A 22,031-nucleotide genomic window follows, 5' to 3' on the forward strand; every position below is an offset into this window, starting at 1 on the left:
AATCGATAAGGAATGAAGCCATTTGAAGTGAAAAACGTACCGAATTAAACCAACAGCAGTTTATGTTGATTCTTAAAGTTATGTGTCCAGATTTTGTCGCGAACAAGCCTTACTGCCAGTATTCACATAAGAGTCCCATGTAAGTTTTTGACGATTTTGATTTTCTTTCAGAAATTAGCTTAAGATTGTCTCCTGTTTAAGAAAAACTGATAAAATAGTAGGCTTTGTTCTAGAAATTTGAAAACAAATCCCACTTTTGTTGTCTCGTCTTGATATTTACTCGCATAAAAATTGCATTCCAGATTTTGATACTCAATTTACACAAAAAATAAACTTAAGTATGGTCCATTTAATTGTCCACAGCAATATATACAAATAAAAAATATTATGTAAAATTTTTGGAAAGATAGCATTTTTTTAAATGTATTAGTTTTTTTATTTCTACATGTAAAACAAGTTTGAAAAATTCAACGACAAATTACTCAAGGCGGAGAAAATGACATGGGACTCATATGCGAATAAGGGCAATGTACAACAAAGTCACAAGAATTTTCAGAGATCAAATTCTGGAGAACGCACTTTGCTGAAAATTTATCAAATTGATTTCCTACTACTGGTGACCACTCGGATTACTATTCAGGATGGTTCATTATTTGGTTCACTTGTATATTCTGCACTTGATTACTTCGGTTGTGGCTTCTTCATAAATGCACATTAATTAATCAATCAGCAGATCTCTCATAAACTCTTCGATTGGAGAAATAGGCAGCTGGGAAAGCGAAAGGTGGAGTTAACGAAATGTTTACATACTCTATGTTTTATTTTTCTGATAGTCAGTGCCCAGTAGATTAAGAATCTCAAAACTGCATTTTAAACAGGACCCCTTTTCATTCTAGTGGAGATTGTAGGAGGGTTGCATTCATGACGAAAAGAGCGGAAATTTATTACAGTTATTTCCAGAAGTTTGCATGTATTTATAAATTTATGTTTTCCGAATGTATGTATTTACGGACCTTCATCATGGTCCTTCATCTGGAAAAAAAATATTACTTTTAATTTCTAGGGTGACGTTTTGAATCGTTGTTTCAATTTGCCCTGCACCACGTATTTCTATTTGCCCCGATGAGTTAAACATGCGGAGAAATATCAAACAACCAAAATACAAAAATCAAAACGGGTCTTTCATCAATTTTTCATATTCATTATGCTTATTCAACATTGAATGATTATCTACCGTGAAAATTTTATGAAAAAACTCTTCCAAACATCGTTTGAGACCTGTTTCATTGGCACGTCAAATATTTGGTTTGAATTTTGCAAATGGCGAAAAATAAAAAATAGCAGGAATTGGTTTTGAAAGCTGCAATCTTCCGGGCATGGCATTCAGAAGATGCGTCTAGGGGAGTAGTTTGTTGAAAAAAAATAATCAGAGCACTCAGTCATTTCCCATCTAAATTACAACTTCCGTTTCAACTTACCCCGCATTTCAACTTACCCCGGTGTACCTTAAGTAAGAGAAGTCTTCCTAGAACAAATAATTCAAATGTTTATATCAGGCACACTAACACATCAACTGAAGAAAGTAAAAACCGTTGCTATACCAAGACCAAGGAACAGTACAAGGAAAAAGGCCGATAGCACTGATCCCTACTATAACCAAGATCACAAATACAGCTGTATTAGAGAAAATACAACATCTGGCTGACAGAAACATATTGCCAAGGCTCTCCTTTGTTAATCTCCTGTTAATTACGTAGTCTCTCCTGTGTTAATTACGTAGTCAACGCAATCAAGCAACATAAAAGAGAAGGTTTCATCACGGCTGTGACATTTTTGGACTTAAATAACGCATATAACGCAATGAGAACCGATCGTCTAGAAGAAATCATGCAAGAGATGATGTTTCCGCCTGAACTATTTATCTGGGTTTCATCATTCTTGAAAAACAGGAGAGTGGAGATGAAAGTTGGTGAAAAAGTTTTAAAGATGATAGTTAGCAACGGGCTTCCACAGGGCGACGTTATATGTCTCCATCTCTGTTCAACATATACACGACAAAGCTACATAAGCTACGACAAAGCGGTTGACGAATCAGATGTAATATTGGTGCAATTCGCTGATATTTTCGCCCTGATGGTCAGAGCGAAATCCGTTGAGATGGTAAACCAAAAGATGCAACACCAATTAAACCAGTTTGCACGAAAAGCACACGATCTGAATTTGGACATCAATCCGGACCAAGGTAGTCTTATTCCACGGAGGAAACAATACGATAAACGTTAGAATCAACAACGTAGAGATAGAGATGGTCACAGATATCTCGGACTACAAATCGATAGATTCCTAGGATTTGGTGGACACATACGGACTGTCAAACAAAAGATTCAAGAACGGCTAAAAATGCTGGAAGCTATTAGTAGTATACGAAGCGGCGGCCATCCACAGACGATGAATTTAGTCTACAATGCACTGGTCAGAAGCTGTATTGGATATGGATCATCCGTGATCAATAACGCATCTGTGACGAACAAAAAGACGATACAAACTCTCATCAACTCGTGCCTGCGTAGAGTAACTGGGTGTAGTAAAACTACACCACTGAACTCTTTATTAGCTGTAGCAAGTCAAGAGCCATGGAACATTAGAAGGGAATATATAGCGTGCAGAGAGATCGCCAAGATTGTGGCGTACCGAAGCCCGATTCACGAACAACTGTTAGACATCGAAGAATACGAGGGGGACGAAGGAAGACTAACGTACATCGAAAAACAATATCTGGAACATGTGCATACATTTAAAATCATCAGCCCTATACGAAGAGTGCAAGAACATGCAGATAAATTTGTAAGCAGGCTGAAAGAACAAGATCGCCTCTGTGATTATGGCGCTGCGTTGGACATGAGGATCACCGAGCAGATTTTCGACCACTGTCGGATGGGCGAGCTACGAGAAGTTATTCTTAAAAAGAAACTAATGACAGTGGACGTCATCATCGAAGAAGCTAGAATTCTAGAAACAGTGCAAAGAAATCGAGAGTATACAGAAAGTGATCAGGATAGTGTAGTATCCGGAGTTAATGTTGAATGATGATTAATTAGCGGCATAATGCTTCAATATACCAGCGCATCGATGCTGATGTGGGCGAGTGAGTGTTGGTGAAATCGTAGCATGCGAGATTGAGACTGAGTCTGAGGTGACTCGAACCGTCAGTTTATTGACGATTTTAGAGACGGAATGTCGCACCGCTATTCAATGGCGGATTCGTCCAACCAATTCGGTTGGGATACGACATGACGTAGTCGGTAGGAATTGTGTAATAGTTCGGTTTTTCAAACTAGCACATAGAAATGGATGCTGGCCACATTCTATTAATGTGCTAGTAAATTGGTTAACGAAGTGAAGCAATACAAGAAAAAAGAAGTGTGCTCCCGGTGTGGCCAAAGAGGTCACTATGCAAATGACAAGAACTGCCCGGCTTACGGTAAAGAATGACGAATGTAAGCTTGTCGGACACTTTATAAAGATGTGTAAAACGAAGTCCGTCAAGAAAAGTAAGCCTCGAAAGGGAAAGTGGGCGCTTCAAGTTGACGTAGAAGCTGTGAATCAGAATCAGAAGATTGCGACACGGAGGAAGAAGAAAGGCGGAAGTGATATCCAGCAAATATGTCAACTGGCACTGATCATGATATGGTAACGGAGCTCACGTGAACGTAATCAGTTGCAAGACGTGAAGAGACCTGAGAAAGAGAGGATGTAAAGTTAGCAGTGTGCAGAAATCAAGTAAAGTGCTGCGTGTTTATGGAGATGGTTCGTTGATGGTGAATAAAGTGATAAAGGCTGATATTTCGACGAATACGAAAACTGTTCATCACAAAATCTACGTGGTAGATTCAAAAAAAGGAGCAAGCAATCCAGGGGCGTCTCGTGGACTTTTGGTACACCTGTTCTATCACCCTGCTAAAAAAATGTATCGAGCTGAGTGGTTTCGAATGAAAGTTGTGCGTTTAATCTAATATTACAATCTTTTCTTGTACAACTCAACACATAAAATTTTAAACTCTCGCAAGTCGTCCGAAATTTAAGAGATCTTTCAAATCGGCTTTTCCGCCATTCGAATTTTACAGGACTTATCGCCGCTAATATTTAAACTCTTACATATTTTGTTGCTATGAAAGAAATGTTATTTACCATTATTAGTATAATTGTTTGATGCGACCCCAGATTGTGACGACCAATGAGTCACATTTAGGGTCTGTCTCATTTGGAGAATTAAACTGAAATTAAACTTAGGGTCTGTCTCATTTGGAGAATTAAACTTAAAAGTGACAGTTCGAAAATTAAAAAAATCACCCCGTTATAAGAATGGCTGGTGCTACCCAGCAATTCCAATAGGACATCGATGGAAAATGATTCGATATCTGTCAAAAGTAATCCTGCTCTGCGAGCAGGGTTATTTGGTAATTATTGAAATGTCACTTTTAAGTTTAATTTCAGTTTAATTGTCCAATTGAGACAGACCCTTAAAAGTGACATTTCAATAATCACCGAATAACCCTGCTCGCAGAGCAAGATTACTTTTGACAGATATCGAATTATTTTTCATCGATGTCTTATTGGAATTGCTGGGTAGCACCAGCCATTCTTATGATTGGGTTATTTGCTAATTTTCGAACTGTCACTTTTAAGTTTATTTCTCCAAATGAGACAGACCTTTAGAATGTTTTCCAGTTATTTAATTTTTCAAATTTAGTGAATTTAGTTTTCTTATTGATAATACTATATTTATTGATTCTGAGTATTCGTGAAAAAAGCATTATTTGATGTCTCTTTTGAAAAATCAAACATTAATTTAATATTGTTTTTGATGCATATTCATCAGGAGAAAAAAGAAAAACAAACTGTTCCCAATCATCGAAGTATGATATTGTCGGGCCGGCACCAAACCGGACCGCGCGATTGAGCACTCGCGCTGCGACGCGAGTCGCGACAATTTGAAATATTTCATTAGTAGTGCGCATCATGCACGCATGGATGTACTATCATCCGCACTAATCAGAAATGAGTTGCGACGTCTGATAACTGCAGATATTTCATTTTATTGAAAACAAATTTTCGATTTTCGACTATACACGGAATATGAGAACGAAAGCGTGCGCGCGCCTTTCGGTGAAGCACAGCCCGACACTTCGACCGAGTCTAACCGAAAGTACGTCGCGTCGTAGATTGTTCTCGCAGCGCGTCGAACGGGTTGGACTCCTGCGCTGCATAGCAGATCTTGCATCTAAACGTGCTTGCTTCGCATGCGAAAGAGGATGATGCGAAGAAACGGAGAAAGCTGGCAACGCTCACGCTGGTTCTCTGGGCGCGGAGAACGAGTGAGTATACCAAGAAGGAAATCATTTCAAACCATTTGTCATGGCGCAAAACATTAAATTTGACTTCTGGGAGCGCTGCTGTTGGTTCTTCATTATAAATCGTACAACTGGGAAAAGCTTTCTTTGTGATCTGGTGTGGTGTGCCGGAGAAACACATATTTAGCTGCAATTTGACTGTACGCCAAGTATGTGGCGTTGACTTCTGCCTACGCAATATTTTGTTTCATTAGATGTTAAACCGTCATTGGAAATATTACGTGAAACTTTGTTTAAATAATTTTACTGAGTAAATTGTTTGTCCTAATAATTAATTGCCAAGAAATTAATTTCCTACTTCTAAACTAAAAATGGTTACCTGTTCCATGAACAGGTAGAACGTATAGACGAGGCGCCTCTGAAGCAATCATCGATGGGTGTTTTGGAGATCCAGCGAATTCGTGGCGAATTGAGCCTTATCAGTTTTGCCAGTAAAAGCTTAACCAAAACCGAACAAAGGTACTCTACAGCCTACACTAGATAAGAAAGCACTGGCTGTTGTTTGGGCCACCACCGAGCGTTTCCAGATGTTTTTGAAAGGACTTAAGTGGTCAGTCAGAATAGTGAACTCGAGTCCTTTCAAATACATCCGTCCTTGAATCTGGAAAGCCGCCGAACGGCGACGATTGGCATTTCGCATTCTAAGTCGTCTGTGATTTGCTCGATCGGAATCTCCAATGGAATTCTTGCTAGGATGCTTGTGATAAACACTAGGTGTTACGGAACATACGCCCTGTAGATCTTGGTCGATTCGTTTATATGTTTCACCATCTGGTTTGCCTTGACATAGCTGTTAAGAAAATTATTTTGAGCTTTTTAGTGGAATGTCTTCACATGCCATAAGACGAGTTTGTACAATCCCATTTAATTCCACATTCCAATTCCACTCGACTAAGTCGAGTCAAGTACGAGACACTGAAGGCGACCTTACTGTTGAGGTCGAAATACGTATCTGTCAAGATACAATTAAGTGGTGGAATTAAATGGGATTATACAAACTCGTCTTTTGACATAGCTGTTCAGAAATACTAGTATTTTCTGTCTACTCGCGTACTTCATATCGACGGTGTGACGTTTGTAGTAGGTGTCGTTACTGCGCAGTGTTGATCCAAGTCCAAATTTGTTGATTTTTTTTCGTTCCATCTTCATCGTTCCTCAGCTCGAAGTTTCCTGCGCCCAATCAATTCTACTGGACGTATTTCCGTCCCATCTGGTGGATCTTCTTCCGCGTTCATCGTGACGCTAACCTCACTTTTCTTCTCTTCCTTAGTCCAGTTATTTTTTCTTCTCAACTTGCAATCAAAAATCGTTTATTTTATGCACATACTCTACTTGATTTAAGCAATTTCGCTCCAAATACTCCGCACAAACTAGTTTTTGTTCTTTTTTTGCGGCCCACTGTATTCTACACATCGTTTCAAAAATTATGCCAAATGGCCTCGAGGTACCCAGCACATTATGCCAAATGGCCCTTAGACATTTAACTCGTTATGCCAAACGGCATTATGCCATATGGGCTTTTCCCTCATCAGAAGGGGTCATAATTCCTTACACAATTGAGAACACTACTATTTTATTCCAGCAAACTATCTTCGAATACGCAACCCGAGTCGGTCAGCAGGCCGTTGTCCTCGTGGCCACCCCCGGCAAGCCGAACAACATTTTCAAAGTGTTCGGTGCAAAGCCCCTGGAGGACGTACTGAAAAACCTTCGCCCGAACGTGATGGACAAACTGGACGAGGCACTGGCGGCGCAAGCCCCACCACGGGTACAGGACGATCCGTCGCTGTTCGAACTGCCTCCGCTTATCATCGATGGCATTCCGACACCGGTAGAGAAGATGACCCAAGCCCAGCTGCGAGCATTCATCCCACTGATGCTGAAGTACTCCACCGGACGGGGCAAACCAGGCTGGGGAAGGGATTCAACGCGCCCGGCCTGGTGGCCGAAGGAGCTTCCTTGGGCGAACGTTCGAATGGACGCCCGCACAGAGGATGAAAAACAGAAGGTAATTTAGTCGTTATTCAATTTCGTTGATTCAAAACCGAAATGTCATGGTTCTATTTGTTTTTTTTTCTTCATCTCTTAGATAAGCTGGACACATGCCCTGCGAAAGATCGTCATCAACTGCTACAAATATCACGGTAGGGAAGATCTGCTTCCAGCATTTAGTGAAGAGGATGAGAAGGCTAATGCCATTGCGACGGCGAATTCCAATGTGAGTAAGCAAAGGGTAAATTAATGGGATCACGGTTAATCTATTACTAACCTCGGTGTCCACGTTTTGGGCTGTTCACGGTACATCTCGATTAACATGGGATTCTTCTATTCTATTCATTGCTACCATCCACCATGTGTCTTTTACGCGATCCACCCTGGGTATCAGGTTGAGCAGATCAAAATCCAGAACACAAACGTCATTACGACCACCACCACAGGGGGTCATTCCCTGGCAAGCAGCAGCACAACCGGCGGTCAGCAGATCGTCATCCAGCACCAGCCGGCACAGGCAACCATAACCACCGCTCCCCACCAGACGACGCAGATCATCAAGGAGGTCTCGGACGGCACCATTCAGATTCAGCAGCAACCCTCGCCCACGCAGACCCTGAATGCGCAGGTTTGCCTCGACTCGATGGCGCTAAGCGATGTGGATGTTCGTACTAATCCCCTTTGCTACCGAAATATTGATGTTGTCATTTATGATGTTCCGTTGAGGACCTTTTTTCCCTATGTTTCGATGTTTCGGTTCGCCATTTGCAGATTTTTCTTTATTCCGAGTGTGATTTATGAACTTTATTTGTGCAGTTTGCTTTGTCAGTTGTTAATCTTCATTTCTAATAAGTCAATTCTAATTTTTTATATGCTTCAAATTTGTTCTTATTTTCTTCAGCATGATGATTTTATTTAAGTGTGTTTGTTTTTTTTTTGTTATTTCATAAAAGCGCTTCCATTTACAAATGTATGTCTTCGTTATCGTTGCAGTACACGCACACAGTACTTCAAACAATCCAGAATCCCGATGGAACGGTTTCCATAATCCAGGTTGATCCCAACAATCCAATCATCACACTTCCAGACGGAACGACGGCACAAGTGCAAGGCATCGCAACGGTGAGTATCATAACAGTTGTTCGATGACAACAGATCGCCTGTTATTCTCTTTTTATTTTTCGACCCGGATGGTCTTGGGGAATTTCGGGTTAATGCAGTAGCCGCTAGGTTGCAAAGGTTGACGGAGGTCCTTCTTACATAATCAGAACCACATAGAGTTTTCAAACATTGTAATTTGATTGGTTGTTCATTTTCCAGCTACAAGCGCAAAACGACGGAGGTGTTCACACAATCCAAACCATATCGGACGGGCAGGGTGAAAGCATGTCGGTGGACCTGACGGAAGCAACGCTAGGTCAAGATGGACAACTGATCATCACGGGTGAAGATGGCCAAGGTACATTCCGCTACGTCACTTGTTTCTGAGGCGCATAACAAACTAATGTATGCTTACCCTTTCAGAGTATTCTTACTCAGGTTTCCCGGTGAGTGGAATGATCACAGTTCCGGTTTCGACGCAGATGTACCAGACCATGGTTGCCAACATCCAGCAATTGCCCAACGGAGACGGAACGGTGTGCATAACGCCGATGCAGGTACATAATCAAAACCAAACAATGAGCCTTAATAACCGGACGACTGTATCTACGCAAAACGTGACCATTTCAACCAGTAATAGTAGTAGTGCAAATGTCAGTAACTTAGCTTGCAACAGTCTCCTTCAGAGCAACACTAGTCTTAATTTAAATCAAGTTAAAAGGCCACGAAGCGATTTAAGCATGCCTAATGCTAGCGTACCAAATCTTATAAACGTGAACCGTCGAAACCAAATCGACCAGATTAATCAATTGCTAGCAAGCCAAAGTAAAAAAATCAATGTGATAGCAAACAACAACAATAATAATAGTCACAGCGCCCAAAATAATAACACCGTGAAAATTAGTCTTCCGAAAGAAGTGACCGATGGGTCCGAAGAACCGTGCCAGAAAAACTCTTCCTCCTCCGCCGCCGCCGCCGTCACCAGCACCCCGACAGCCACTGTTCTTCCCCAGAGTATCGTCATCCAGTTGAACGGAGCCATCCTAAACAAGGATGTGCTCAATGAGCATTTTTCGGCCGTGATCGAAAAGCAGATCCAGCTCGTTAAGCAAGAACAGGAGGCGGCGCAGCTGCTGAACCAAAGCAAAGCCCTCGCGCAACCGCCTCGGCAGTCACGGGATCAAAATGATGGCAGCAGCTCGCCTGCCTCGATCAAAATGGAGATAGACAGGTCGGAAGACGACATTGTGGACGAGGCGGATGCGGAGGAGGAAAGCGTCTACGAGACGGAAGAGATTACCATTACCCGAATCTGATAGTCTATCGGTTTAGAAGATAATTAAGAAGTCATATCTATGTTTAGTATTTATAGGAGAATTAACGTGTAAAGCAGAACGTGTTTACATTGGGGATATTGCGGATCCCCAGCGACTGTTTGAAACGATCAGCGACCCTGACTTGGACGTACTAAAATTACCGGACTTGAAACGCACGCCGTCATTTTTATTTAAACTTCGTTCGTTCGCCTTGTTTGAAGTATATTTTAAGTTGAAGCTGTTTGCGTTTTAAGTAGTACTTTGCTTGTAAATTTGTAGAACTTCTATAAAAAAATAGACTACTAGTTAAATAGCTGATGCAAATCTGAAAAACTTGAATCAGATCTCTATACGTAAGCTTTTAAAAATTTGTACAACCATGAAAAATAGAATCGAGCATCTGTTTAAAAAAAATTCAAAGGCTTGAGACCGCCCAAATCTCGAGCTGTTATCTAAAGTGGATACCAAACTAATTGTACAATTGAATGTGCCAAACATAATCAATTTATCTCAGCTACAAGGCATTAATTGAAAGTTAAGTAGATAGAATTTAATCGCATTGGGCACGGAAGAGTTTTGTAATCAAAATGACAATCTAGTCGGCCTAGCGTTATTGCTTAGGCACAAAATCTCGTATTTAAAAGGCGAGACATCCTATAGTTGAATTCTTCACGAAGCATTTTACACAAAAAGGAACATATTTGACCCGTACTAATAATTCCACTTTTTGCGGAAAATTCACATAAAGTTACTGTTGATTAACACCGATTTTTTATTTTATTTTATATTGGTGATTACTGGGATTTCCGTAATTTGGAGGAATTTCAGCTGAAAACTTGCGTGGAAATCCGGAACAATTTTTATGGAATTGAAATGCAAATGCGACCATAAACGTAAGAGTAGAATTTTCAGCCGTATTATTATTTATGTACCAACGAATTTTCGAACGAAAGTTGCGAAAATGCGCATTCTCGTTTGCTTCAGTAAAATAAAATGGGGAAACGATTCAAAAGGTATATCGTATTAGTTCGAAAGTTTCGATCGTTCGTTAGAGATGCGCGCCGGAATTCTTTCAGCAAGCTCTCTAGTAGATCCTTTAGAAAATCCTCTTGGAATTACTCCACTAAATCCGGCTGGAGTTCCTTTAACACAGCGGTTCTCAACCTTTTTCTTGAGAGGTACCCCTTCGAACTTTTGCATTAATTTAGGTACCCCCTCTCGAAAGTAGGCTTCCAATCCTCTTGAAAAAATAATTCCAAGCCCTTTGAAGGGAAGCTCCTTTCAGCTTTAATTAGGTTTCTGCGCCTTAATTAAAGGATTCTGAGCCTCTTGTAGACGATTTTCGAGCCACATAAAAGGAGGCTTCCTTTGCATCTTGACAGGAGGCTTCTGAGCCTCTTGAAAAAAAAGATATCTGAGCCGCTTGAAAAAAAGAATTCCGAGCTTCTTGAAAGGAGGCTCCCGAGCCTCTTAAAAGGGGGCTTACGAGCTTCTTGAAAGGAGGCTTGCGAGCCTCACGGAAGGAGCCTTCCGAGCCTCTTACAAAGAGGCTTCAGAGCTTCTGTAAGTAGGCTTTTGAGCCTCTTGAAAGAAGGAGGCATCTGAGTCTCTTGAAAGGAGGCTTCTGAGCCTCTTGAAAGGCGGCTTACAAGCCTCTTGAAAGAAGGCTTCCGAGCCACTTGAATGGATCTTGAAAGGAGGCTTCCGAGCCTCATGAAAGGAGGCTTTTGAGCCTCTAGAAGAGAAGGCTTTGAGCTGCTTGAAAGGAGGCTTCCGAGCCTCTTGAAAGAAGACTTCTGAGCCTCTTGAAAGGATGTTTCTGAGCCTCTTGAAAGGAGGCTTCTGAGCCTCTCGAAATGAGGTTTCTGCGCCTCTTGAAAAGAGGTTTCCGAACCTCTTGAAAGGATCTTAAAACTAGGTTTTCGAGCCTCTTGCCAGCCTCTTGAAAGAAGGCTTTTGAGCCTCTAGAAAAGAAGGTTTTTGAGCTTCCTGATAGAAGGATTCCGAGACTCGTGAAAGGAGGCTTCTGAGCCTCTTGGAAAGTGGCTTTTGAGCCTCTTGAAAGGAGGCTTTTGAGCCTCTTGAAAGGAGGCTTCTGAGCCTCTTGAAAGGAGGTTTTTGAAAGGAGGCTTCCGAGCCTCATAAAAGGAGGCCTACAAAAGGAGGCTTTTGAGCCTCTAGAAAGAAGGCTTTGAGCTGCTTGAAAGGAGGCTTCCAGGCCTCTTGAAACAAGACTTCCGAGCCTCTTGAAAGAAGGCTTCCGAGCCTCTTGAAAGGAGGCTTCTGAGCCTCTTGGAAGGAGGTTTTTGAGCCTCTTGGAAAAAGGCTTTTGAGCCTCTTGAAAGGATGCTTTAGAGCCTCTAGAAAAGAAGGTTTTGAGCTGCTTGAAAGGAGGCTTCCGAGACTCTTGAAAGAAGACTTCCGAGCCTCTTGAAAGAAGGCTTCCGAGCCTCTTGAAAGGAGGCTTCTGAGCCTCTTGGAAGGAAGCTTTTGAGCCTCTTGAAAGGATGTTTTTGAGCCTCTTGAAAGGATCTTGAAATGAGGTTTCCGAGCCTTTTGCCAGCCTCTTGAAAGAAGCCTTTTGAGCCTCTAGAGGAGGCTTTTTAGCCTCTTGAAATGAGGCTTTTGAGCCTCTTGAAATGAGGCTTTTGAGCTTCTTGAAAGGAGGCTTTTGAGCCTCTTGAAAGGAGGCTTTTGAGGCTCTTGAAAGGAGGCTTTTGAGCCTCTTGAAAGGAGGCTTTTGAGCCTCTTGAAAGGGAATTTTGAGCCTTTTGAAAAGAGCCTTCCGAGCCTCTTGAAAGGAGCCTTCTGAGCCTCTGAAAGGAGGCTACTGAGCAACGAAGCAAAAGAGCTTTAGTGAAAAAAAAATCATTTTATTCATTCGACGTTTTGTTCGTTTGATCTTTTGTTCCGTGCTGATTGATTTGACATTGTGCTGATTGTGGAAGGCAGGATTCAATTGGGATTTATTGAACGCATTGCATATAATGTAAAATATAAATTTTTGAAATTAAAAATACGCAATTGTCAAAACTTTATCAATAAGTTTGGATTGGAATTGTAATACGTCCGCCATTACGCATTTTTGTCCGAGGTACCCCCTAGGGCCAGCGATGGTACCCCCAGGGGTACATGTACGCCAGGTTGAGAACCGCTGCTTTAACAAATCCTCCTGAAGTTCCCTCAACAAATCCCCATACAGTTCTTCCAGCAAATTCTCCTAGATTTCCAACAGTACCTCCACGAAATCCTTCAGAAGTTCGTCCAGTAAATACTCCTGGTGTTTCTCCACCAAATCCTCCTGAAGTCCTTTCAGCAAACCATCCTGCAAAGCATTAAGTTCCTCCACCACATCCTCCAGGAGATCCTTAGGCAAATACTCCTGGAGTTCCTCGACCAATTCCTCCTGGAGTTCCTCCATCAAATCTTCCTGGAATTCCTCCGCCAAACCCTCCTGAAGTTTCTTCCAGCAAACCCTCCTAGAGTTGCTCCACCAAATCTTCCTGAGCTTTTATGCCAAATCCTCCTGGAGTTTCTCCACCTAACCCTCCTGGAGTTTCTCCACTTAGTCCTCCTAGAGTCCCTTCACCAAATACTCCTGGATTTCCTCCTGGAGTTCTTCTAGTAGATTCTGCAGAAGTTCCAACACGGTGTAGCAACCGTGGGCGGTCAATCATGCTCATGCTCAGATTCTCCAGAAGTTCCAACAGAAAATCACCTGGAGTTCCTTCAGTAAATCTGGAGTTCATTCAGTAAATCCTCCTGAAGTTCCTTTAGCAAACCTCCTGGAACTCCTCCGGCAATGTCTCCTGGAGGTCCTTTAGCAGATCTTTTTGAAAATACTCCACTGAATCTTTCTGTAATACCTCGCCAAACCCTCCTGAAGTTCCTCCAGCAAGTCCTCCCGGAGTTATTTCAGAAAATCTTCCTGGAGTTCTTCCAGTTAACTCTTTTGGAGTTCATTGAACAAGTACTCCTGGAGTTCCTCCACTAAACCCTCCTAGAGTTCCTCTACAAATTCTCCTGAGCTTTTACGCATAATCCTCCTGGAGTTCCAGCAGCGAATCCTCCTGAAGCATGAAGTTTCTTCACCTAATCCTCTTGGGAGTTCCACCACCAAATCTTCCTGGGATTCCTCCAAGAATTCCTCCACCGAATCCTTCAAGAGATCCTTAGGTAAATATTCCTGAAGTTCCTTCAGCAAACCCAGAGATCTTCCAGTACACTCCTGAAGAGCATAAAGTTTCTTCACATAATCCTCCTGTGGTTGCTCCACCATTTTCTCCTGGAGTTCCTCCATCAAACTTTCTTGGAGTCCACTTAAGCAAATACTACTGAAGTTTCACCAGCAAATCCTCCAGGAATTCCTCTGCTAAACCCTCCTGAAGTAACGTTGTCAAGCTCTTTCAGCAAACCCTCCTGGACTTTCTCTACCAAGTCATCCTTCAGTTCCTCCACCAAAACCTCTGGGATTTCCTCCACCAATTCTTCCTGGAGTTCTTCCTGCGAATTTTCCTAAAGTTTCAACGGAAAATCTTTCTGAAATTTTTCCTCCTGTTGCTTCTCCAGCAAAGTCTCTTGAAGTTCCTTCAGCAAATCCTCCTGGATTTCCACCATCAAATCTTCCTTGAGATCCTCTACTAAATCCTCTTGAATTTCTAGGGCAAATCATCCTGAAGTTTCTCCATTCATACTCCTGGAGTTCCTTTACCAAATCCTCCAGAAGATCCTTAAGCAAATAATCCTGGAATTTCTTTACTATTCCTCCTGGAGTCCCTTCAGGAATTCCTCCCGGAGTTCTTTCAATAAACCCTCATGGAGATCCCTAATGAAATCCTCTCGAAGTTCCTCCACCAAATCTTCCAGACAATCCTCCTGGTGTCCTTAAGTGTCAGTTTCTGCAAGAAACAGTCATTGAGAAATTCCAAAACAACTCATGAAGTCGGAATCCCTAAAAAATTCTCGTCAGAATGCTTAGAGGTTTCCTGTCGAGTTTCCTATAGGGTTCCTTAGAGATTCCCGTCGAAATCGCTAAAGGATTCCCGTCAGAATCTCTAAACGATTCCTGTCGGAATACCTAAACGATTCGCATCCCTAAAGTTTTCTCATTGGAATTCCCAAAAGGATTCCCGTCGGAGTCCCTAAAGGGTTACAATCGGAATCTCTAAAGGATTTCCGTCGGAATCTTTAAAGAATTCCTGTTGGAATCCCTAAAAAATCTGATTGTAATCTCGAAAAGATACCCGTCGGAATCCCGAAAGGATTCCAGTCAAAATCAATGAAGCATTCCAGATGAAATCTCTAAAGAATTCCAGTCGTATTCCCGTCGGAATCCTTAAAGGATTCATGTATGCATCCCAACAGGATTCGCGTCGAAATCCCTGAACGGTTCTCGTTGGAATCCCTGAAGAATCCAAGTCGCCATTTAAAAAGGATTCACGTCGGAATCCCTGAAGGATTATTGTCGGAATTGCTAATGGATTCCCGTCGAAATTGCTGATGAATTCCTAAGGGATTCACTTCCCTAAAGTTTTCCCGTTGAAATCCCCAAAAGAATTCCCTTCGGAATCCCTAAAAGGTTACAGTCGGAATCCCTAAAAGATTTCCGTCTGAATCTCTAAAGAATTCCTGTTGGAATCCCTTTAAAAATCAGGTTTGAATCTCGAAAAGATTCCAGTCGGAATCGGATTTCCGTCGAAATCTCTGAATAAAGCAATCCTGACGAAATCCCTAAAGAATTTCATTCGGATTTCCTGAAAAATTCCCGTTGGAATCTTTGAGGCATTCATGTCTGCATCTAAACAAGATTCCCGTCGGAATCCCGAAAGGACTCCCGTCAAAATCCCTGAATGGTTCTCGTCGAAAACCCTGAAGGAATTATGTCGGGATTCCAAAAGAATTCCCATCTTAATCCCGAAACGACTCCCGTCGGGATCCCTAAAGTTTTCACGTCGGCATCCCTAAAGTTTCCCCGTTGGAATCTCTAACGTGTTACAGTCGGAATCCATAAAGAATTCCCGACGGAATCTGTAAAGGACTCCCGTTAGAATCTCTAAAGGATTCTCGTCGGAATCCCTAATGGATAACCGTAGAAGGCCCTAATAGATTCCCGTTGGAATCCCCTGTCGAATTCCCCGAAGGATTCCCGTCGGTAACCCCAAAAGATTCCCGTCGGAATCCTTAAAGGATTCCTGTCAGATTCCCATCGGAATCCCCAAAGGATTCCTGTCGGAATCGCTAATGGATTCCCATTGGAATCGCGACTGGTTTCCAGTCGGAATCGCTAACGGATTCCCGTCGGAAAAGCTAATTAATTCCCGTCGGAATCTCTAATGGACTCCCGTTGGAATCGCTGATAGATTTCCGTCGGAAGCGGGAAAAATTCCAGTCGAAATCGCTAATGGATTCTCGTCGTAATCTCTAATGGATTCCCGTTGAAATTACCTAAAGGATTCCTGTCGGATTACCCGGAATCGCTAATGTGTTCCCGTCGGTATCCCTGAATGATTATCGTCGGAATCTTTACTGGTTTCCAGTCGGAATCGCTTAATAATTCCCGTCAGAACCACTAATAGGTTCCCGTCGGATTTACAAATAGATTCATGTTGCAATCACTAATAGTATCCTGTTGGAATATCTAATGGATTCCCGTCGGAATCAATCAAACAGTCCACTGATGGATGAACGAGGAGGGTAGACGAGGTCTCGGTCAGAGTGGTTACTGCTACTGTAGCAGATGTCAAATCGTTCACACATTTCCGGAGGTATCAATAGTGGATGGCTGGAGAAATCGTCCCTAAGGCGCCGAAAGAATCGCTCCCAGATTGCCGGAGGAACCGTTTGAAAACTGCCGAAGGAATTGTTCCCAGAACCAGAAAAACCGTTGACAGATTACCAGAGGAATTGTTTCCATATTACTGTGGGAATTGTTCCAGGATTTCCGGAGGAATCGTTCCCGGATTGCAAGTGAAATGCCGGAGATATCGTTCCAGATTGCCTCAGGAATTGCTCGTGGATTGCCGGATAAGTCGTTCCCGGATTGCCTTAGGAATCTTTCATGAATTGCCTGAGAAATCATTCGAGGATTGTGTTGGAATCGTTACCAGATTGCGAGAAGAATCGTTCCCGGGTTGTCAGAGGGATCGTTTTTGAATTGCCGGAGGTGTCGCTCCCGTATTGCAAGAGAAATTGTCCGTAGATTGCCGAAGGAATTGGAAGGAAGGAATCGTTCGCGTATTTCCAGAAAAATCGCGGATTGCCGAAGGAGTCGTTCGCTGGTTGCCAGAGAAATCATTTTTGAATTTCTGAAGAAATCGTCTTTGAATTGCCACAGGAATCGTTCTCGAATTGCTGAAGGAATTGTTCTCGTTTTGTCCGAGGAATAGTTCCCGTATTGTCGGAGGAATCATCCCGCATTGTTGGCGCAATTGTGCCTGGATTGTCCGATGAATCGTACGCTGATTGCCGGGAAAATAGTTCCCGGATTGCTTGAAGAATTGTCCCCGCATTGCTGGAAGAATTGTTTTAGGATTGTCGAAGGAATTGTTCGTGGGTTGCCGGAGTAGTCGTTCAGGGAGAGGATTCCTACGGGAATCCAGGGAGTAATCTGCCACCTATACCTCCGAAAGTCCGAGAACAATACCTTCGAAAATTCACGAAACATTCCTCCAGCAATTCAGAAATGATTCCTCCGGCAATTCGATAAGGATTCGGAAAGACGAAAATGATTCCGCTGGCAATTTGGAAAAGATTCCTCCGGCGATTCGCGGACGATTCCTATTCGAATCCGAATTTGATAAGGATTTCCCCGCAATTAGAAAACGTTTCCTCCCACAATTTGCGACCGATTCCTCCGGCAATTCACGAATGATTCCTTCATCAATTCAGAAACGGTTTTCCGGATTTTCCGGTAATTCACGGGAATTTACGAACGATTCCTCCAGCAATCTGGGAACTATTACTCCGGAAATCCACGAAAGATTCCTCCGGAAATCCACGAAAGATTCCCCGGAAATTTGCGAACGTTTTATTCGCTCAATCGATTTTTTGGCTTATTTAAGGTCAACTTTCCCAAAGAACCCATATTTATTGACGCCTAAGTATTTTCAAAATCGAAAAAGTGCTGTTTTTTAAGATTGGCCTGATTTTGAACGAACATCGGGTAAATTTTTCAGGCCGGTTCACACGTGCAGCACTTTTCGGTTTTTGTTTTCGATCTTAAAAATAGATAGAGGCTAAAAGAAATATGGGTTCTTTGGGAAAGTTGACCTTAAATAAGCCAAAGAATCGATTGAGCGAATAAAAATTTTTGATGGGAAAGGTCCGTCAACATTGACTTTATTTCATCTATCGAGATATCATACCAGACCGGCTATCGAGAGCTGTCAAGAGTCCACCAAACGAAGAAGATCGAACAGTTAATCAATTTCTGGTACATGGCGCTCCAAATCAGCACGCTTCGGAATATTAGATGAGCACAACTTCCCCTTTTAGCCGTGCGGTAAGACGCGCGGCTTCAAAGCAAGACCATGCTGAGGGTGGCTGGATTCGATTCCCGGTGCCGGTCTAGAAAATTTTTGGATTGGAAATTGTCTCGACTTCCCTGGGCATAAAAGTATCATCGTGCTAGCCTCATGATATACGAATGCAAAAATGGTAACCTGGCTTGAAAACTTCGCGGCTAATAACTGTGGAAGTGCATAATGAACATTAAGCTGCGAGGCGGCTCTGTCTCAGTTTGGGGATGTAATGCCAATAAGAAGAAGAAGACAACTTACTTCACAAAGAAGCGCGCACGAGAGGTCTTCTTGTGGTATGCTTTCAACGCATAAAAATCTTCGCTAATGAGAACAGAATTTTTCAGTAGAGGGAAATCTTTGATAATAGCAGCACTCATGTCGTCTTTGCTTTACGATCGGACTTCTTCCATGCGGCACTGCAATCTTTTTCACCGGGAATATCATCTTCGACTACGCCCCACCAAGTCTTCCCGATACACCAAATTTCCTACACGGGTCAAATTTCCTAATTGTAAATTACACTTCGTGGACAAACTTCCTCAAGCCCTTTTCTTCGATTTCAAAACAGCATTGAAACATTTCAAACCGGTTGCAATCTCAAACCGTCTTATGTTCAAACAAATCGTTACAACTATATTCATCGCATTACAGAGCTCACCGCGAGTTCGCAGACACTTATTTATTGTGTTAAGTCACACAGAAAGAGACCAAATTGTGCAATTTGATTTTTGCAAAGCGAATATCTGTTTAGGATTATAGGAAACATAGCCTTTATTTGGAATCCCTTATTTACACAAGCAGTCGACGTACTGCCGGGTCGGATTCCCTTAGTCATCGCGTTTCACGCCGTGGAACGAATTAGTTCTAAGTCATAGGACATTTTAATCTATAAGTTCAAAATGTATGTTTTCATATTTAGTTTTGTGCCATTTTCTGTTTACTTTAGAGTTTGTGATTTTCATTATTTATTTTCCATATCTATCATATGATTTCGTGTGTTTGTTTAGTCATTCGGTATTTGTAAGTTGTTTATGATAGACGAAGAATCGAACTACAAATTTTTATTGCAATAAAGATCCAAACTTTTTATTTATGTGTGTTTTATTTTATCCAATTTTCGGTTGGTACCCCACGACGAGTAAAGTATTTTGACTTAAACATTGCCAGAGGAATTGAACTATTTTTGCTAATCATAATCCCGTTATCTCTTTCCAGATGTGTGATCTAGTGAGTAGATTGTAATTGTAGAAGTTGAAAAGTAGATATTTGATACTTCTGAATAACTTGATTTTTCTTCATACATACTATAATCAATACCATTCAATATTTCCATATTTAGGTCGAGAACGGAGAAACAATGGAGACAATAACGGTTGGCCCAGGAATGCACCAGATGATGATTCAAGGACCACCGGGATCCGAGCCACAAGTACTGCAAGTGCTGAGTTTGAAGGACGCTTCTGTACTGACGAAAGCAATGGCAGCCATTGGCGAAGTGAAGGACGACACCACAATAGCAATTGAGCATTAGAACACGCCCACTCATAGGCGGGAGCATCACCCCTTACCCATCGTCATATCTGGAAGCGTTATTTTAAAGACAAACCTGATTCAAAATCTAGTTGAAACTTGTGAAACGACATCCGACTTCATATTGTGAAGCGATGTCACTAGTCAAAGTTTTAAATTTCAAATCATTCCGTTTAATGCTCCACATTGTAAATAAGACAAGTTTTGAAAATTTTCAAATCTACTAACCTTAAACAAAATCTAACAAAAAAAATTAAACACGAATAACAATCATCGTTCACTCAATCTAGTCGGCGTTGGCGGAGAACAATTTTGAAATTTTCTCCATCGACGCAGCAACCCTTGTAAATATGAATCGATCATTTTCCTTCATCACATTGGTTTAGAATAATTTTTTGGAATGCTGTGCCAGCTCGCGTGTGGACAAACACACTCTCTACATCACGACGGAAAATGATTGACAGGCAAATCTAGTCTCGTTGATAGTCTGATTTTGCAACGTGTTTCTTGTCCTTGTTATTAGCTTCTGTACTTCTGACTGATATGGTTCAACTAAGTCTCGAGATTTAAGAAATATTTATAATTTTACTAGTCAAATGACGTTGCGTGCAACATTATTGTATAAGTTCGACATTATTTATTCGCTTTTGGTTCTAAACTATTCTACAAACTAAACTAATCCCTCAAAAAATCCCCTTCGAAACAAAAGCAACTATATCGCAATATGCTAAATCCTGCTAGTTCCAGTCTGTGTACAAAAGAATGCAAAACCCCATGAAGAAAAACAACACTAGAGGAAAAGACTGATCCATCCCGAGGGATTAGACACACTCCAAAACAAGAAACTGTGATTAATGGAATGTACTAGCCTGGTTTTTTATGCTTATTTATTATTTATATCCAACCACTCCAATCAACGATTATTTATTTTATTTACCAAATTATATCTATTGACCTAATTTATTAATTTATTCGAAAAAGATCTGTAATTTATAGTTACAGGAAGTCATGTAGTAATTTTATATTAAACTATTTATTGAAAAAAATAAGCAGGAAATTGTATTGAGCGTTCACTGTGTGGATCTTCATTCTCCCAAACGATGGATTCTTTTGATTCACAGACAAACAATAAAACTAATTGTTCCTTATGTATAACCATACAACTGACAAAGAGAATAGATCAAACTTGCTGTAAAGGAGTTGTACGAATATGTTCGAAGGTACTTTATGTCCACTCATGTGCACACTCAATTACAAGAATACAGTCCTCTTGGGGAAAGTATGAGATATTTCAGATTAAGATTCAAAGAAGAAAACCAACTATTTTTGTCGCTGTAATAATTCATGTGCAGATAATTCATCGATGTAATATATAAAAAGAGAAACCATCAGACAAATAAAAACATGCGCAAATATCAGTTCACGCGTAAAACTATGTCTAGATATCACCAAAGCATTGAATCATAAACAGTGACTGGCTTTAACCCGCCGTTGTCAGCATCCAGGCGCTAATAACTCAACAGCATAAAGCTAACCGTCAGAAATAATCCACAATAGACAAATTCAATGAGTTCCTAACCCAAAGTCATGTGCAACGAGCAAGAAGGGAATTAGCTGACAGATAAAACTGTGGCTGCCAGGTGAAAGCAACACTTCGCGACTTTGTTGAATAGTGGAAGTGACGGTGCAAAGTAGAACAGAATAAAACGACGATGGACAAGCTATGGAGTCACCTACACTAGATGAGATTAGAAAAGCTATTAAAGACCTGAAAAACAATACGGCTGCGGGGACCAGCTCCCGGCTGAACTTCTCAAACATGGCAGTGAGCAGCTTTATGAAGTTCTGCACCATATTATGTCGAAAATACTGGAAGACGAGATATTGCCTGCTAGCTGCTTGGACGGCCTCATTTGCCCTCTCTTTAAGAACGGGAACAGACTGGAGTGCGCTAATTACCGAGGAATAACCCTCCTTTATTTGGCGTACAAAATTATGTCCCGTATTCTGTTCAACAGATTGAGACCGCTTGAAGAGTCCTTCGTTGGCGAATACCAAGCAGGTTTCCGTAAGAGCCGATCAACGACGGATCAAATGTTTACCCTGAGATAAATCCTTGATAAATTCCAGGAGTACAACTTGCAGACACAACATGTGTATTG

At 41.6% G+C, this 22,031-nt stretch overlaps 1 protein-coding gene across 6 annotated transcripts in view; it reads left to right on the forward strand.

Moving 5' to 3' along the window:
* LOC134224220 (DNA-binding protein Ewg) overlaps positions 1-21,287 on the forward strand; it is a 30,541-nt gene extending 9,254 nt beyond the window's left edge. For 2 of the 6 annotated variants that reach the window (XM_062703523.1, XM_062703524.1), the window contains exons 3-8: positions 6,994-7,419; positions 7,501-7,629; positions 7,798-8,067; positions 8,397-8,525; positions 8,724-8,862; positions 8,928-10,131. In XM_062703523.1, the coding sequence (XP_062559507.1) occupies positions 6,994-7,419; positions 7,501-7,629; positions 7,798-8,067; positions 8,397-8,525; positions 8,724-8,862; positions 8,928-9,820 (1,986 nt within the window). In that variant the 3' untranslated portion in view covers positions 9,821-10,131. Of the gene's footprint in view, positions 1-6,993; positions 7,420-7,500; positions 7,630-7,797; positions 8,068-8,396; positions 8,526-8,723; positions 8,863-8,927; positions 10,132-19,554; positions 19,567-19,678 lie in introns of those variants that run through there. The other 4 variants (XM_062703527.1, XM_062703528.1, XM_062703525.1 and 1 more) reach the window with 4 other exon arrangements.
* The last annotated feature ends 744 nt before the right edge of the window (positions 21,288-22,031 follow it).

The sequence above is a fragment of the Armigeres subalbatus genome, chromosome 3 (assembly GCF_024139115.2).
Source record: "Armigeres subalbatus isolate Guangzhou_Male chromosome 3, GZ_Asu_2, whole genome shotgun sequence".
NCBI classification, from domain to species: domain Eukaryota; kingdom Metazoa; phylum Arthropoda; class Insecta; order Diptera; family Culicidae; genus Armigeres; species Armigeres subalbatus.